At 46.4% G+C, this 18,679-nt stretch overlaps 1 protein-coding gene across 2 annotated transcripts; it reads left to right on the top strand.

Moving 5' to 3' along the window:
* Nucleotides 1-150: 150 nt before the first annotated feature.
* On the top strand, nucleotides 151-17,816 carry tnfrsf19 (tumor necrosis factor receptor superfamily, member 19). 2 transcript variants are annotated; one of them, XM_075473739.1, is made up of 10 exons: nucleotides 151-737; nucleotides 2,194-2,285; nucleotides 2,689-2,802; nucleotides 7,153-7,331; nucleotides 7,430-7,515; nucleotides 13,154-13,318; nucleotides 14,610-14,735; nucleotides 14,915-15,017; nucleotides 16,333-16,631; nucleotides 17,045-17,816. In XM_075473739.1, the coding sequence occupies exons 2-10, from the start codon at nucleotides 2,220-2,222 to the stop codon at nucleotides 17,047-17,049; spliced, it is 1,143 nt and encodes a 380-aa protein (XP_075329854.1). In that variant the 5' UTR covers nucleotides 151-737; nucleotides 2,194-2,219; the 3' UTR covers nucleotides 17,050-17,816. The 2 variants fall into 2 exon arrangements, with proteins under 2 accessions (XP_075329854.1, XP_075329853.1); XM_075473738.1 differs by having other exon boundaries at nucleotides 152-737; nucleotides 14,607-14,735.
* Nucleotides 17,817-18,679: the final 863 nt, after the last annotated feature.

Here is an 18,679-nt window from a genome sequence, read left to right as displayed (position 1 = left end):
CAGTGAAATACAAATATGAAAACAAAGTCAGCAATTTAGCACTGAAACCATTAGATGGGTTAAGCCCAAACTCAGCCAATCATGGAGCAGCGCACTGACGTCATGACATCTGCGGCTCGTAGAGATGAGAGCTTTCTGACTAATGTGATAGAGTACGCACATAGACAAGCGGTGCGCGAGATAGCGGTGACATGCTGTGTCCTGTAGCGTGGGCCAGCATGACGACCATTTATTGAGGGCCACTCAAAATTCAGAGTAATGCCCTAAAATGGCAGAGTCGTGTGAAAAGACCTCACGCGCTCAACAAACTCACGGTCTGGAACACAATAGCGTTTGAGAGAGGTCGTAAAACCCTCTGCTTGGACATTTGTTCAACTTTTTTTTCACACCGACACTTGTTATTGATCACTCTATGAATACCGAGCTGTGTGTGCGTGTGTGTCTTTAACTCTGTGTGCGTGCGTGTAGCCGGGTCTTTGATGTAGCCTGGCTGACCACAGATCAGATACACGCGCTTCAGATCCATAAAGCCAGCCCCTCTCTCCGCCTTTGATCTCGGCGCTGAGTCTGCGCTCGAGCAGCGGCGGCACGGAGTTGACTCGTGCGGGATTGAGCGAGGAGACGCCGGGCTGACACGGTGAGCGGACCGGTGCGGGAAACGAGCCACCACTTCTCTCACCGGTCTGCTGTCGACTTTTAACAACCGCCGCTTTGACAAACGGGCTCCTTTCTATCAGGTAAGGAACGCTTTTGGTTCAGTTTTGAAAATATTTATACATATTTTTTCTTTTTTCTTTTTTTAATCCACTGACGCTAAACTACCTGGTTAGTTGCACCAGGGCACCACTGACAAAACCTCCACTCTTTGAAGAGTTTTTACATTGCGGCATCAACACAATTAAGTGCACAGATTCTCACCGTCGTTTCCCCTGAAGATGCTAATGTTTGGTGATAATATACCGTGTAGCGAATGTTGCTCACGTGTTAGCAGCCGTTTTTTTTTTTTTTTTTTTGAACATAATATAACAAAACTACTCTCATGATAAACTGCGGAGGCTGTCTGAGATTATAGGATTGTTATAACCCCAAAATGACTGTCAAGATAAAGTTTTCTTCCTTTTCTACCCAACTGCTGAAGCAATAATGTTGGAAATATGAGGATAGTCACCAACATAATCTATATTAGAAAGCAGAGGCTTTAAAATTGGTGTTGGTGGTGGGGGGGGGGCTCTCTAAACTGTTTCAGGGCACTGAAGAAATTCCATTCTGTCCATTGATAAATGCATTTGGAGAGACTTTTTTTTGTGTGTGTGTCATGCATTTGGTCTGGATTTATGTCAAACTACAGCATTTGTCCATCTTGGCTCAATCCCCGAGTGTCTATAAGATCAAATAACATAATCTTGATCAAATCAAGGCGTCCAGGAATTGAGCAAAGTCAAGCAAATACATACAGACAAGGGGCATGCTTTCCCACAGTTTCTCCAAGTGGAGGCTTTTAGGAGCCACTTCATGAAATTAATAATTCAGCTAGGTGCATAGTTTGACCTAATAAGGGGATATTTAAAGATACAAAAGAAAGAAAACAGATCAAAGAAACCGCACTCAGGTGTAGGTGCAGAAATCAGAGTACTGTAAGTGCAACCTTTCAGAGTTTATTTTTGTTTGAGCCGTTTCATGACTTATTTCTCAGCCGCATTTTGCTCCGCAGCCCGTTTACCAGGCTGTGCAAGAAAGGAGAAGCAGATTTTCAAGACAGTCCTCCAGAAGATGTGTGTCTGTGCGCGCCCCCCCCCCCCCCCCCCCCCCCCCCCCCGAATTCGAGCAATACTGGGACTTACTGTGTGCGGAATGGTCTTTTGACGGACATCAAGTGGAATTATTTTTGCAAGTGTTTGTCACTCTAAAGACATTTGCATGTCCGATACGTGAGAATTATTTGGAAACATTTGAATATGACTTGAAACACTGAAAATTTGCATAAAAGGCTGGCTGCACTCACAGTGCCACCAGCAAAATCTGTGCGGTTTAAGAGGCTAAACAAATCCGAACCTGCCTGTTTTCTGTGGAAACTGTCGATTCAAATCAGATCCATTTGGCCTCAGACGACCTTAAGACGAAATGGATCATTTTGAAAAAAATCCCTGTGGTTCGTCGAGAGGAGTGTCTTGACTTTGACTGTGCTCCTTTCAGCTGCAGGCAACGGGTGGCCCATCGAAATGGCCTGGAAGCTTCAGGACACCTTGGCGCTCCTGCTAACTGCACACGTCATCTATTCGGCTCTGGTAGGGGCTCTTTTCGTTGTGTGTTTTGTTTTCGATTCCTTTATAGCACTTGGTTGGAATCTTTAATACAGCGTGCACATCTTCTCTCATACGAACACTGCTGTGGAAGTATATTTAAAAGGGAAGATACAGTGCACACGCAGACTCTGAATACCTACTCCTCGTGTAAGTTTGTAGAACATGAGCGCATTATTTTGCCACCTTTGACTCAAACTCTGCCGCTGCAGTTTTCCCACAGGTCTCATGAAAGTTTGAGCTTATCTCCGTGGGGTAGACCCCCTTAAAGCACGAAGAGACAAAGTGACGCATAGCTGAGGAATGAGTCTGCTTTATCTGCTGCGGATAAAGGCTGTGATGAAATGCAGGAATCTCCTAACTTTCACCAAATGTCTGTCCCTCTCAGATTCGTGTGAGAGCCGTGGAGGAGACCAGAGAGTGCAGAGAGCAGGAGTACAAGGACCGCTCTGGGAGCTGCAAACCCTGCAAACAGTGCGATGCAGGACAGGAGCTTTCTAAGGTTGGATCACAACTGTTTCCAAATGTCTCTGCCTTTGCTCACCATACCCATTTAGAAGCTCTTTAAGGCAGATTTTTACGAAAGAACTGTGCCCACATGACTTCCCTGCTTCCCATAGAGCCAAAGCGAAGGGAAAAAGTGCTGTTGCTTGTTTCTTTGGGGAATACAGAGTGTAGTAACGCAAGGGATCCACGAAAGGTTAGTTGAATCAACTTTTCCTTTGTTGTTAGAGCCAAAAATCGTTGGTCAAAGGGAAAATGGTGGAAAACGTATTTCATCCAGGGACCCAACATTATTTATTACTTCCTCTCTTTCATGCACAAAGCAGCCAAAAACCGCTATTAGCTTGTGTAGAACATCGACCGACCTTCCTTCAATCGGTCACACCCATATTTTTGACCTCCTGCTGCTGAATGGCTTCCATTGTCTTTCCGTCGTTGCACCCCGTCCAACTTATTGTCTTCGTCGTCTGAAGTGAGCCGTGCCTAAGCTTGCCGCTCTCTCGACAGGGAGTACAGTTCTTTCCACCCCCATTAGCCACAGGTTTTTGTGTGCTTTGTACAAACAGGCCTCTGTAGTGTCAGTTGGGGTTGGTAAGCAAAAAGGCTTTCCTCTCTGGCAGCATCTACCCACTTTTGCAAGTGTAGGCGTTGATTTAAAGGTGAGTAAACATTGTGATCTAATAGAAACTGGTGGCGCACAGCAGCAGCCCCACCGTAATGGTTTCCTACAGCTATCATTGCAGCGAGCAAGGCCGCAACAGTGAAAGGAGCTGTTGAGATAATTCTACACCTTCCAAGTGCAGTTTCCCCTCGTTTTGATATTCAAATGGGTTCATGCAAAACCGCAACATGGTATCTGCACATGCCATTACACGCTGCAATTTAACAGCTTCTAAATTGAACTTAAATAAAAAATCAACCCAAAAAACAAAAAGAGAGGGCATTACAACCCTAATTACTGTAGGATTTATAGCACAGCTAAATCATTTTTAGAGGATTTTACCTAACTCTATTTTATTGAGTAGTAAGGAGCATGTTTGGAATGTCTTACTTTACACTACACTACATCTTTGAGTGCTGGTGAAAAACTCTGTCACTCCCTTTACATGTGTTGCACACATGCATTTAAGCCCAGTTGCCTTTAATCTCTGTGCACACAGACACGAGCTCTGAGGCTGCTAATACGCTTCAGTAGTCCTCGTGTTCCTCTGCCAGCTCGACAGGCATGAGTGCAGCTAGCCACCCTGGGGTCCTGGTTAATAATTGGCTGCCTTATTCTTTCTGTGAAGGTAGCGGGATGCCGGCTCAAAGCAGTGACCGGGGGGGACTGGGAGAAGGTTTCCCATACCAACAACCTTGTGATTTGAACTCAGAGTAACCAAGACAATCCATCCATATTCTAAAAGGCCGGGTAGACCGGTGGGGAAGGAAGCAGACTTTTGGAGTCCTTCTGTGCAGCTGCCATAGAGATCTCAAAGGAATGTGGCCCAGTTAGCTCTGGAAATTCGCCTCTGGAAGCAACTCAGAGGCCGGCTGACAAACATCAATTAGCCCCACCACACTTAACTGTAGTTAAAAAGAACCACCCACACAGAGGGGACGTCCATAAAAGAAAAAAACAGCTCCCCTTTCTCTCCCTGACATATTTTATTTGAGGGTTTTATTCAGACGCAGTTACTTATTGGTGGTGTTGTGTCAGACATGATAGAGGAAGAGGTTATTGGCTTTCCAGCGCGGGTTGGAAAACTGCCAGTGGCACAAAAAAAAGGAAAAAAAGAAAAAGGAAGGCAGGAACACACCAACTTTGATGTGTCAACATCGTGTAGTATGTAGCAAGGGCATAACATTTCCTCCAGCCACACTCCCAGGACAAAAGGAGCTCTGGGTGGCTCTGGCTGAGGGAGGACACGAGCAGCACCAGGGTGAAAACCAGCGTCCAGGCACTTGTTGTGTGATCCTCGTGTCTAAAGAAGCTTGAGCGAGTGTAACAGAGGCACAAACACAAAGGGAGGTGTGAGCGTGCTCTAACTGACTTGGGATTGTTCTCAGCTTTGTTTCATCAACAGATCATGTGAACAACCCCCCCACCCCACCCCCCGCCCCTTGTGTGATTCCCTCCTGATCTCAGACATATCTGTGCGTCTGAACATGCTTCAGGTCCCAGCCAGCTCGCCCCCTCACTCCCCTTCACACGGCTGTTATGCTTGGCAGTCAAACTAGATCAGGAGATAGGCCGTGCAGAAAAACGGGATGTTAAGCATCTGCCTCGTTTCTTTTTGGTTTTTAAAAAAATTTCAATGGGTTTTGAGTTGAATCTGTTTGAAGGGACCACATGACAACTGAGGATTTGTTTGTGCTGCTTTAATCTGGCTCCGAATGAGGTTTTTCACAGTGTTCCTGGTGGTTTTCTCCCCAAATGCTTAGTTTTTTTTCATGGTGTATGACCATGCAGACGATAATACCGTGCTGTCCATTTTAACAGATTCAATTTGTTGTTTTGTTAGTGACGTTGGGGACTATTTTGCTGTGCCAATGTGTTACAGAATTATATGCATTGTGTGCTCTCCCTGTCTTAGGAATAATACCTTGAACATCCACAGTCCTCCTTTCAGCTGCCAAACAGGTCTCAGTCCGTGCAGGTTGTCAGCTCCGACGTGCTTTGTTGTCAGGGATGGAAAAAGAAAGATGGCTCCCTGATGATCTGCACTGCGTGCAGGAGTTAGCTTCCTTTCCCTTTGTCTCAGCGCGCTGACCTGCTTGTGTCCACGTAGCATCGGCCCATCCTGCCATGCGGCGCCTCATGGACAGAGCTTGTGCCAGTGCTGGGTCATACTGGGATGTATCATCCCGGGGGCCCTTTCCTTCACTTGGAAGTGGGTCACCGTGTGGTGTCCCGCGGTTACTGCAGGGCTGGTCTGAAGGACCATTTTCAGGGATCAGTGCTGTTCTCTTTTGAGAACAGAAAGATGATGACACGCAAACAGGGGCTTTCGGGTCTTCTCTATTCCTCCTTTCCCCTCTTTATTACTCATCAATCCCTCCCTGGGATCTCTGTTCTGCTCGGCCGGACAATAAGGCCTTATAAGGGCAGTTCATAGCAACAGCTGCAGTAGCACAGTCCTAGCTGGCCCAACGGGCCAGGCACGGCCTAAGGGTTCAGTGTCAGGCTTACATGTGTTTGGCTGAAAGAACTGAACTCCTAATCTTCTTCCCCGAATCTGTGGTGCCATGGCAAGATCGCATCTTTGCCTCCAACCTCCATTTTTAATTTCTCCCAAACCCTACCCCCGTATCAGAATCTTCTGCCCACATTCCGGCAGGACCGCATGCCCAGGCAGTGAAACGGGACACGGGCACAGAGAGAAGCGGGGAGAGGGGACCTTTTTTTAAGCCGACCCTTCCTTGGCAGCGGGGCAACACTGGATAACAGGAGCGCAGCTGCTACAGAGCTGATAATGAATGATCAATGTATGATGTCATCCTTGCTGGGTCTCCTCACTCTTGTGTGGCGTGCAGCAATGTCAGCTGTCATGTAAATGTCAGGATGTCATTGACGCCACCGGTCTGAACGTAATTTTGAGGGATGCAGAAGAGAATCAGTGGGGAAGGAAAGACAAGACGAGAAGCACAGTGGCAGGTGGATGGATTATCAGGGATGATATTAGGCTCTTCTTTAGGCTATTCCTCTACATTTTCAGTTGACCTAATGAACGAGGAAAAAAGGTCGACTTTGTTCCAAATGATTTCCAAAATATTCCAAATCTGAAAATATATTCAGCCATTTAAAGGTGGGCTCAGGTGAGCTGATTCAAAAGGAGGTCTGGCATCAGATCATTCACACGGCTGCAGGAAGCCGTGCTTTTTAAGTGCACTTTCAATTGCTGAGCACAAAAAGAGTATTCATCTCGTTTTCTCCATCCACCTCTCCATAATCCTTGCCCTCTTCCTGAAGCATTTCCTTTTGCTTGCTGGCCTCTCAATCAAAGGGGAACACTCGGGGAGTCTGCTTGGAGTGGGAGTCCCACAAAAACGCAGCAATAAACCTGCAATAATACAACAGTGGGTGTCCCCCAGAGCCTTTATTATTCAAATGCGAGGCCTCTCTGGGTCTTGCAGCGGAAGGCCACTCATTCATACTGAGAGAGTCAGGGAGATTATTGCCAGTGTAAGATGGACTCTCAAAAGAGGCAGGCTATTGTTCTCCTCTGATCCCGTGAGCCAAGATCATTCTTTAATTCCAAGACCCCCAGTAGTCCACATTCAAGCCCTCTTTTCACCATCTGCACATCACCCCAAACCAACCAACTCCACCTCTTACCCGGTGTATTTTTCCCATTAATCCCTCCAGGAATGTGGCTTTGGTTATGGAGAGGATGCCCGGTGCATGCCCTGCCGGAGCAGTCGCTTCAAAGAGGACCGGAGCCTGCAGAAGTGCAAGCCCTGTCTGGACTGCGGACTCATCAACCGCTTCCAGAAGGGCAACTGCTCGGCCACCAGCAACGCGGTGTGTGGCGACTGTCTGCCGGGGTAAGAGAACGGCGCGCGAGGGGCTCATTGCTCCTGATTCTACAGGAAAAAACATGTCCGTTTTGGTTAATAAACTCTTGATCTTGTGTCTTCAACAGATATTACAGGAAGACAAAATTGAGTGGATTCCAAGACATGGAGTGCATACCTTGTGGGGACCCTCCACCTCCTTATGAGCCCAACTGTAAGCACTTTCTCTCACCTCCTTTAAATGTCCCTTTAAATGTTCCCATGAAACAGGACAATTATCCACAGCTCACGGTAGGAAGTCTTTCAGCATGAAACAACAGGGATGCAATAATCTGAATGCAAACACTCCCATCTCCTGCACACTAACGGACTTCTAGCCAAAAGTTTCAAGAACCAAAACCCAGGCTGGAGAGCACACAGCCTCAACATGCCAGCACAGGGTTCTCGGTATAACCAGAACCACAACCTTTAAAGGGTGGAGCGAGGCCATATTTCATTCACTAAGTCCCACAGAGGCAGCCAGCTATGCTATATCTGCAAATAAATGCTTGGATTTACGAGCCGAGCAGTTGAAAAGCTAAAATAACAGTGGATTTGCCAGCCCTGGATTATATTAGCTCAGAACATGACACTAGTTTTCAGCACTCGGTTTGGATTAAACAAGCAAACTTCCTTGAACAAAACCTCTGTTGACGTTTCTGGACGGAACAGATCTCATCAGGAGAGGGTCCTGGTTCCAGCGGTGTAATTTATGGACATTATGCAAAAAGGAGGCAGGGGGGGCGTGTTACATTATGTCAGGGCACACATTCCAGAAGCTGCAGATCCAATTAACTTCTTCCTTCTGGCCTTTATAAGTAGTTAAGTGCAACCTTATGATTTCAGGTTTCCTCCAAAAACCAACAGGCGAATGAACTTATACCTTTGGTAATTGAGTGTGACTTCCTGACGGCGGGGTGGTGGAGAGGGAATGGTGGTTTCATCGGACCATTCACTCTTTGTTTGGTCTTAAATCTTTCGTCTTTATTAGTTTAGTTAAAAAAAAAAGGAAAAAAAAGAAGGTTCTTTATGTATATTATGACCTTGAAACAATTGGCCTCCCTCTGTGTGCTCATTTGTCCATCTGTGCCGCTTCCCGTTTTGATACTGGAGGAGGCCTGTGAAACAAAATGGCCATTGTGTCTGGGAACATAGCTGCTAGTTAGCTCCTACAGGGACTCTCGGTGGAGCATTTCCAAATGTTTGAATGCCCCCCCCTCCTTCCCTCCCTCCGCTGTTATCTTGAGGAGGGTGGTGAAAACTTAAAGGGCGGATCATTCTAATGGGCCACACTGGCCCGGGGCAACGGTGCAGCTGTGCTGGGGAGGCAGATGCTGTCTGGGGTGGACTGTAAATCTTAAACCCCTCCTTTCCCTCTCCTCCCTTTCCCCCAGTGGCTTTTTGGAGCCGAGTGAAAAATGAGGTTGCGTTTTATGGATTCCTTCAGCCTCTTTAATGCGTTTCATCTGCTGAAGTCTTTCACTGTCCTGGTGGATCTCAGAGAGCGGACGAGCCAGTCGTGAATCGCGCACACACACAGCTCTTTGCAGCTTCGTCCCGTTTTGCTGCTACACGGACGTCAGAGAGGAGGTTTTTAAAAAAATATTGTCTCTGCACTATTTATAATCGAACATAGGTTTTTACGTGGATTGAACTGGAATGCGCCGTTGTAACATTTTTAAACGGAACTTCTAATGGAACCTAGTCAAAGGAACCGTCCTCTGATAACCTTGGCGCTTCCCACTGCTGCAACATGCTGATTGACTTCAAGTCCACGCAGTCAGCTCTGACCACAGCTGGCACACAACAAAGTACAGGATACACTCCGGCCTACCAGCAATTCAAACCAGAGTATTCAAAAGCACATTCACAGAGCTTACTCGAATGTAGGCAGAGGGGATCACGCAGAGCCACTGGTCCTTCCTGCTGTCTTAGTCAAATTTAAAGGCAACTATCAAACCGCCACCTCACAGCAACAGTGATGCTCGGTGCTGCTTCTTTACTAGAAGTGACGACTGTAAAGTGAACAAACGCGAAACCTTACAGCTGACCGATCAAGTTAATACGCAAATATGATAGATACCTGTACCTGCTCCTCCAACTTTGATGGTGCTACCCGGATTATGCCGCGTCGTTTGACTTGGGCCAGACCTTCGAATCTGCCAGCAGGAAGCTAAAAACGAGGACTAACAGGCCGACTGATTCATGATCAACACTTTTAAGGAATAAGACGAGATGCGCACTGAGCCCGCTCACTTCACATCCGGTCCGCAACGGATGATGAAAACACGCGAAAGCAGGTTGCGTTTCCAAACGTTTGAAAGGCGGGTTAGGAGCTAATTACTTTCACTGAATCTTCTTTTGCTGCCCCAAGACAGCAGCCCAGTTCCACGCAACAAAATAATCTGAAACGATTATGAACGTCTGCAGATGGAGATCACAGCACTTGGAAGCACAAAAGAGGACTCCTGTCAGAAATGTGTGCGCATTCTTTTTTCTGTCACTCTGGGTAAAACAGCCCCCCCCCGCCCCTTATAAAAGACTTTGCACTGACAAAAGTCAAAGATCCGTCAGAGGTGTAAAGAAGTGCTTCTTTTATTTGGACTATATAGCATTCCATAAAGTCAACAGGCAGGGAGTCTATGAAAGGCTGCGGTTTACTGGTCTGGTTTGTGTGGAGATAATATCAGCAGGTGAGGCCCGTTCAATGGAGCAGTGTTTATCTGTGTTTGCTGCAGCTGCTGGCTCTCCGATAACAGGCTGCCTTTGTGTTGATGCTCACCTCGGATGAGCTGAATCTGACCTTCACAATGCAGACTAAGTTTAAACAGGATGGTCACATGCCAGACACAGCACGGCAATCCCGGACCCGACTCATCGAGAGCGGACACACAAGCGAAATGAAACAGACTTTTATTTTGTGCACGTTAGTGCTCGTCATTGAAGTAAAGCCGCCATTGCGCTACAGTGGTTTAAAGTTTCCCTCTGTCACGGCGGGTTATAGAGCAGAGCCTTTAAATACAAACATCCCTGGTTAAACAGGACATCAAATAGACCGGGATGATTTAAGCTGTGCCACGATGTGTGTTGCTGCACCGCTTTTTTCTTTTCTTTTTTTTAAATCTGCCACTGGAATGCGTCATGCTTCTGACATTATGCACTTCGAAGTGCTTCAATCAAGTTGATCCTTCAGTGTGCCTTCTGGGGTCAGACTTTGGGAGCAGTGCTTTTTTTTTTTTTTCCATTTGGAAGGAATGTTAAAATACCCTTATCCCCTATCTGTCTGAATTAAAAGAAGAAGCTAAGGCTAAAGTCATGTTTACACGGCATAACAAAGAGCTCTTGAATGAGAAACGGCCGGTACTCGTCGCCTTTATGATTAATATAGTGAAAAGCAAACAGCAGATTTTCTCTGAGTAAAAGTCATTTATTACACCTGCCATTCTCATTGGGAACTTCACTGTTTGGCCTGCATGAACCTGCACCCTCTCGATCGCGCACATATCGATCAGGAAAATTGGATTGGATTATTGTAAAAGTTCAAAGTTGACGATTTGAGTCGAGGCACGCTGATGTCAGTCCTCCCAACAGACGCTCGCGGCTTAAATACGTATAAAACTTGCACTTTTAGTTTTTTTTTCCCCTTTCCGTCATCGCGCCGTCTTTTCTGACACACCAGAGGAAGTTAGTCTTCACCAGAAGAGACACGAGCTGGGTTTTTATCTGCAGTTTCTGATTTGCTCATAGAAAATGTGTCTAAGTAAAGGGGAGGGAAAATGGTGGAAAAAAACTTCCAATGATGCGGGGGGGGGGAAACGTTTATCTGCTCACTTGAGTTTTGCCTGTTTCGAAGAAGCCTTAAAAAGCATTGGGGTGGGGGGATAAGGTGGGAAATGTAAAACAACTTTGTAAAGGGCATCTGACCTAGCATAGAGTAGAATGATTGACTCACCATCTGCTTCCACTCTCAGCTGTCAAATTATTTCCTCATATGAGTGACCGGCATCTTCCCAGATATGAGAAAATATCCCAGACATTCCCAGGGATCAAAGTAATTCCTGAGGAAGAGCTCTTTCCCTTTTCCACAAATGGATGCCCATTGTTTTAATATATCTCCAATAATCTCCAGTTAGGACAACTACTTCTTCTGCTGAATTACAACCACTTACAACAGAGCCTCTACAGCCACTGTGCACAGTCTGCTTCATTCACTTCAAACCAGTCAATAGACACAGCTCTGATTCACATTTGGCTTTGTGGCTCTTTTAAAAGATCTCTTCAGATTTGCTTTCGAGAATGAGTGGAAACCAAGCTGCTGCTACTGAGCTGCCAGAAACTACACGCTTGTAGTCCAGGCTTCTCTCCTCCTTAATTCTTTATCACCTTGAAGAAATTTTCATAATTTTCATAATTTTTTTTTTTACTTATACTTATTAGTGACACTTCGACAGCAAATAATGGGCGGTTTGGTTCACTTTGGTACCACTCCGTTCACTCTGGTATTTAACCAGCGCAGCTGACCAATCACAGCACACTGGGCCTTTTGGGAGGGGGGGCCTTAAAGAGACAAGGGCTAAAACAAAGCATTTCGGACAGAAGGTGACGAGATGGTGCAGTATTGAATAGCATGAGAGAAATTATAGTATTCTTTTTTTCCCTTCTTTCGTCTTTCAGCAGATCCATCAAAGGAAAAAGCCTTTAGGAGCTATTATGGACTCAAAAACATCCCAGACTCTCTTTGTTTCTCACGACAGTCTGCAGCTTAACGTCTATGGGAAGGACTTGGGTCAAATCTTCTGACAAAACAATAATGTGTGATGATCACCTCCAAGACACCCCCCAAAATGTGCTGCTGCAGCGGGTTTAGGATCGTTGTAAACCCGTTTGCCCGAATAAATTCAGAGAGCGTAAACACTTTGTTAATACCACAACTCAGACTTGAGCTACTGGAAAGAACAAAAGAAAAACTTTAAAAAAAGAAAAAAGAAAAGATTTTGCTTGTCCTTCCAAAACCTCTCGTGGAGCATTTGATTTGATTACAAGGTAATTATTGTAGCTGGAGACAATTCTTTCGGTGCCAGTTCATCTGTCTTATGCTGTGACACTTAAGCATTAAGTTGCATTAAGCTCCGATGCACCGTATTTGTGGGAACTTGTAAAATGAGCCGCATTCTTGAAGTATTCATACGGGTCTTCATAGATGTCCTGAAGGTGGGGGCAAACACTGACATCACATTTCCCCTTCAAGCAGGGGGAGAGCTGTAATGGGGCTTAATCATGAGATCCGCGCGATGGCACGCACGCACAAGTGTGAAAATGCACTAAAATGTCAGTCTGTGCACAGTCATATCTGGCTTAATACAAAAGCCTGCCCGGCATGTGTGCGGGACCCTGGGGGCGGAGGTGGAGGGGGGGGAGATGTCTGTAAATCATCTTCTGGGGAGGATGAGACGGAGGCAGATAAAGAGAGAATCCACCGCAGGGATTTTCTCTTTGAACTCCTCCACTTATTATTATTAGACCTAAACAAAGAGGTGGCTGACCTGAGGCCCAGGGAGGTAATTATTCTAATTGGCTGGGGAGTGTTGGATAATGTGAAGTAAATTAGTCATCTTCCGTTCTATTTATGCCCTCGCTGAGTAGAACTTTTTGTATCTGAAACACCTTTTTAAAAAAAAAAAGAAAAAAAACCCTGATTATTTTGTTGTGTTAAAGTAGCGCTCACCGTGTTGCAATGAGCTGTGAAGGTCTGCCGTCATGGGCTCCCACTTTTGTTGCCCTGCATTCACCTGCTGTGCGCTCACCTCTTGCAGGCAGTGGACGTGTGAACCTGGTGCCGCTGCCCTCGGTGGTGACCAGCCCGCGGGACATGGCCCTGGCTGCGGTCATCTGCAGCGCTCTGGCTACGGTGCTGCTGGCGCTGCTCGTCCTGTGCGTCATCTACTGCAAAAGACAGCTGCTGGAGAAGAAGCCCAGTGGTCAGTGGTGATACTCTGAAACTGCATGTTCTACGTTTTCTTGTGTCCAAAAAGGAGCATTTGTCATGCCATCACGGCCCCTTTTTCTTTTCTTTTTTTAAATGTGCGGGGGTTTCTGGTTTATACTCATTTGTTGGCGCGCGGTTTTGGAACCAGCGGCGTAAGGTCGCCGTTTGCCCCGCTGCAGATTTTTTTTTTCTCCACATGTGGTTTCATGCTGCATTGAACCTTGAACCTCCACAGCAGCTGCTGGCGTTTCAAATGCACACTCAACAAAATTCCAGCGTGATATGTGCTTTAGTTCAGACTTCCAAAACAAAAGAAGGCTCAGATGTGATCTGAAAATGTGTGTCGCTGAACAACATCAAACACTGAAGATAAGTTATCTCAAAAGCGTGCTTTGAGACTTGGTGAGCAAGTAGATTCCATTGAAGCTTTACTAAGAGACACCCCCCCCCCCCATCCCCCTCGAGGTCCATTAAAGAGGCCTCTAATTTAGTTTAGAATGTGGTGCAAGATATGCATACATGTAGGGATTGTGAAGGCCTTCGTCAGGAGCAGCTATCGCTGTATGAACTTGACTACATTGCTGCTCTGTTAACAAACAGGGTGCAGCATTAAGCTTCATCATCACAGCTTGATGTAGCACATTTGTGGGAACTTGTATAATGAGCAGCATTCGTGAGGCCAGAAGTCTTTAAGTATGTGAAACGTCCCGGGGCAACGAACATATTGACGTCACGCTTCTCCACTAAACTCATCGGGAACAAAAAGTGCGTTTGAGGTTATGTGTTGTTGATTTTTTTTTTTTTTTTTTTTTTCGCCCTCATACTTAAGAGTTGCAGAGTGAATACTCAGTTCAGTGTTTTGTCAGTGGTTTTAAACACGCACCCCGCCCCTTCATCAAAGCTGCCACAAAATGCCGACGGTTGTTGGCCTCACGAACCGAAGGCTTTTATCAAAAGGGAGCGTTTGAGTTTGATCTGATAACCAAAGTTCCGTGAGGACTCAGAGGCTTGATTTAATGGAAAAGTTAATGGACTCACTGCTGGTAATTAGATCGCTTTGTGATACTTTATAGTTTACTTATGAGCCCCTAATAAAAACCACATTTTGGGTCACTAAGTTGGATGCCAAATCTTTGGCGACAGTGCACCGATAAACACTTGAAGTCGTTTTGTGGCAGCACCAAAGCTGTCACGCAGCTGCTCTTTGCCGTGGCCTATCATTGCTCTGCAACACGTGGTCTTTGTGAGGTGGTCTGACGCTTTCCTCTGCGTTTCCTCAGCAGCTTCTCTGAGGTCTCAGGACTGTCCCTACAGCGGGGCGGAGCTCTCCTGTCTGGACGCCCGCTGGCTCCACGACTTCCCCCAGAGGCCCTGCTGCCAGTGTCACCTGGGCCCAGGACACACCTGTGGTAGGTCGGGGGGGTTCAGACCGAAGAGATTTCATAGCACAGTTTTGTTCCAAGGCTGGCTGTAAGGAAAGTAATAAATTTATAGCTTTGTAAGCGCCCTGTAGAGTGGAAGTGTCACGCTTTTAGACAGATAGGTGGATTGAAGTGTGAAGTAATGTGTGTTTGTGTGGGAATTTTAGGTCCAGTACACCTGATTCCATCCTTCTGCTGTGAGGAGAGCTGCAGTCTGGGCCGCAGCCAGGACATCAGTCCCTTCCAGTCCCAGATGAGTCTCAGTGATGGGTAAGAGAACGATATGCGCTCAGGGATGAATACACACTAAATGTGACTTAAACTAATACAACAATCCAGGCTTATACTTTTAGAGCAATCATGTATATAAAAAAAATGAAGAGAAACCATACATTATATCCCTTTGTGACAAAATGTAATGCAAAGTAACAAAGCATGGTCATAAATATAGCACATACTGTATATTTATTAAAAAAACAAACATATTTTCTGGCCTGTGGTTCTTTTTCTTAATCAAATTCAACCCTAATTCCCCGACAAAGTACAATTATGTTTAATCTCATAAACCAATATTTGATCCACAATAGCACACAGAAAACATGAAATGTTGTAAGCGAGACATTTTTACCATTTTGTGAAAAATATTCGCTCATCTTGAATTCGAGGGCAGCAACACGTCTCAAAAGAATTGGGACGGGGCCACGTGTAGGATTCCTTTCTCTTTTCTCAACACTCCTTAAACATCTGAGGAGACCAGAAGCTGAACCTCTTGGAGAGCAATGTTATCCCATATTGTCTGATTATAGGATTCTAGCAGCTTTTCAGCAGTTTCATGGCGTGCCAAATGTTTTTAACTGGTGAAGGGTCTGGGCCGCAGGCGAGTCAGTCCAGCACCTGGATTCTTCTACGCTGAAGCCACGCCGTTGCGATAGTTGCAGTGTGTGTCTTGGCGTTGGCTGACTGAGATATGCAAGGCCTTCCTCGAAAAAGATGCTGTCTGGATGGGAGCACACGTTGCCCCAAGAGCTGTCTGTACCTTTCAGCGCTGATGATGCCTTTCCGGGTTAATTTTCCTTTTTGACTTATTTTAGATCAACTTTGGCCCACAAAAGACAGACGGATCATTTTCACATTTATGCCTTTTAAAAAAAAAAAAAAACATTGCATGATATCGGGCATCCAGTAATGCCTTTTTTTTATTTTTATTTAGTGTGTTCCTTAAACACAGAAATGTCTCCAGATTCTCTCAATCTTTTCATGATATTATGTACTGCAGCTGAGGGAACCCTGCCCATCTTTAATTCTGAGAGACTCCGCCTCTCTAAGGTGCTCTTTTTCTGCCTAATCATTTTCCCGGCCTGTTGCCGATCAACCCAATTAGTTCAAACAGGTTCCCCCCGCTGTTTATCTTCAGTTCCTCTAACATGTGCCGCCTTTTTTTGCCCCCACCCTAACATTTTTTTGAGACGCTGTTGCGGTTGTTTCTCTTTAAAGTGTGGACAACAAACAGAGGCAACAGGGTGTTGGCCACGAAAACAGACTCATGAATTTGATAACCACCGATTTCTCCTGGATGCTCCCCCAGAAATACAAACCTGGACGAGGAAGAGGCTCCAATGCAGCTGGAGGGACCTCCAGAGCCTCCGTGCGAGACCTCCGGTGGGTCGACGGGAAGCTCCGAGACTCTAGAGTGTTTTGGGCCGCCTCAGCGCAATACTGACCCTGCAGACAGACCTGTGGTGGAGGGAGAGGAGGAGGAGGAGGAGCAGGAGGACGAAGAGGACGAGGAGAGGTCCAGGCCAAGGGAGAACCTGTCTGCAGAGAACTGCGGCGGCGCTGTGACCGATGCACTTCTTCCCAAACTGCATGTGCTGGCGCAGGAAGGTGAGCACAGATGTTACCACCACAGTTCACACAAGAGACCAGAAAGGACAGAAGTCAAGGGTTCGGGATTAGCTTTAAAATGACCTCTAGTGACACACTTTGTCTTAACTCCTCACTTCCAACCAGCCTCTCCAGATCCAGACGTGACACAGAGCGTCTGAAATAAATGCTCTAATCCCTATGGAGAGTTTAAGTTATACATCACCTGCTCCCAAAAACCTCCCGGCCTCGTCTTTTTATAGACTTTGGCGTCGCTCTGTGTCCACGATGAGCAGCCGGGAGAGGAAACGAGAGACGGCACAAGTTCTTAGACGTAGACATGACTTTCCTGTGTTTTAAGTCAACTGTTGGTGGTCTCAGGCAAGAGGTTTCTAATCTCTGTGTGTGCGCTCCTCTTCCTGCTCTCTTCCTAGGATGACACGGATTTCTCTGGCTTGCGTTCCACCCTGGAACCACCCCGGACTCCAACAACAGCCACGGCCAGATTCCGTCTCATATTACTCACCAGTCTCGACACACACACCCCCCCACACACACTTGACACGCAGCAGCCACTCACAAGTGTGGCCGCGGTGCCTCTTTGAAGCGCCGACCTCAAGAGCCTTTCCTTCAGATGGTCCAAACAGAATATGCACTTACATGCTAACTGGAGCACGGCCGAGCAAATCATGGGGCTAAAGGCGGAGCTGCACTCTTACACACACACACACACACACACACATATAGAGAGAATGTGAACTTGTCGGCCCAGAGGGTTAAATCATATGAAGTCCAAACATCGAGGAGTACTGACTTTTTACTGTGGAGCAAAGTGAATCAAAGTGAGCCTCCGCTCTGCCACGAGAATGTCTCGCATCTTCACCCGTAGGAGAACGCAAACTGTACCGCTCGTCTCGCAGCTGGTGTTATGAAGCTTTTGTGTGTTAAAAAGGTGACAGTTGTAAAGTGTGAAGTGTGAAGAAGAGTTGCACATTGAAGACAATCTCGATGAAACACGGAACAAGTTAAGACGAGGAATGTCCACGTGATAAATGTTTTGTAGATACTGTAAAATAGCGAATAGGTCCATATTTTTGTAATATCACAGCATCACGTTTGCCTTTCTCACGCCCAATTATAGTGTTGTTGGTTTGCGAATGGTCACTTCCACGAATCGTTGGCTGTAAATAAAACCACTTAACATGACCTGTTCGGCGCTCTCTCTTTTCTGTTTTGAAACACACTCCCCTGTTGAGTACAAAAACAACTTTCTGTCCCCTTTTTACCCATGACGACACTCCCGAGCCGAAGCGACTCATCGATGAGTGGCACAATCGGCTCGTACGTGTCAAACTTTCACGATAATTCCAGCTAATTTTTCACACTTGCCAGTCACAGCTCAGCCGTGACCTTCCCCTTGCTGCTGAACACCCAGATTTTTCAGGCTTTAAAATAGATCTGTCCACTCCCAGCTCGAGCAGACGGAATCTTTTTAAGTGTTTGCATAGTGCCTGTAGTTCAGTTGAATTTAAAGTCTCTTTTTGATATAATGTGTTTGGAGTTTTAACTGGAAGAAGATCACAGAGCTAAAGAAACATTTGGGACCGAAGCCAATGCTGGAGAGATATTACAGCCCGACACGCAGTCCAACTGGGGTCTCTGTGTGAGTAAGAGCCACCCACCTTGCTCCACATCTGTGATGGCGCGCTCACACCTTCAGAAACCACGTGAAGCTACCTCTCAGCCTCAGGTCTGAGGCAGGCAAGCAGAGACATTGTTGCAGGGAGCAGCTGCGCTCCCGGCTTAGCTCATGATTACGGGCTGAGGCAGCTGAAACGGACGCAAACAGGCGCTTTGGGGAGTGGAATGAGTGCCTCCAAGTGCCAAATGTTTTCCCAAATAAACTACACCCCGCCGCAGTAACACAACTGACCGACGGTGTACGTTTCTATACTCGGAACGGGCCTTTACGGTCTGGGTTTTGGTACATGCCGTGAAAATTCCCCAACTCTTGAGTTCTGTTTCTCCCTCCCCCCTCTCCCCTCCTCCTCCCCTCGCCCCCACCTCTC

This window comes from Odontesthes bonariensis, chromosome 9 (genome assembly GCF_027942865.1).
Source record: "Odontesthes bonariensis isolate fOdoBon6 chromosome 9, fOdoBon6.hap1, whole genome shotgun sequence".
Classification (NCBI taxonomy): domain Eukaryota; kingdom Metazoa; phylum Chordata; class Actinopteri; order Atheriniformes; family Atherinopsidae; genus Odontesthes; species Odontesthes bonariensis.
This window is presented reverse-complemented; position numbering and strand designations above follow the sequence as displayed.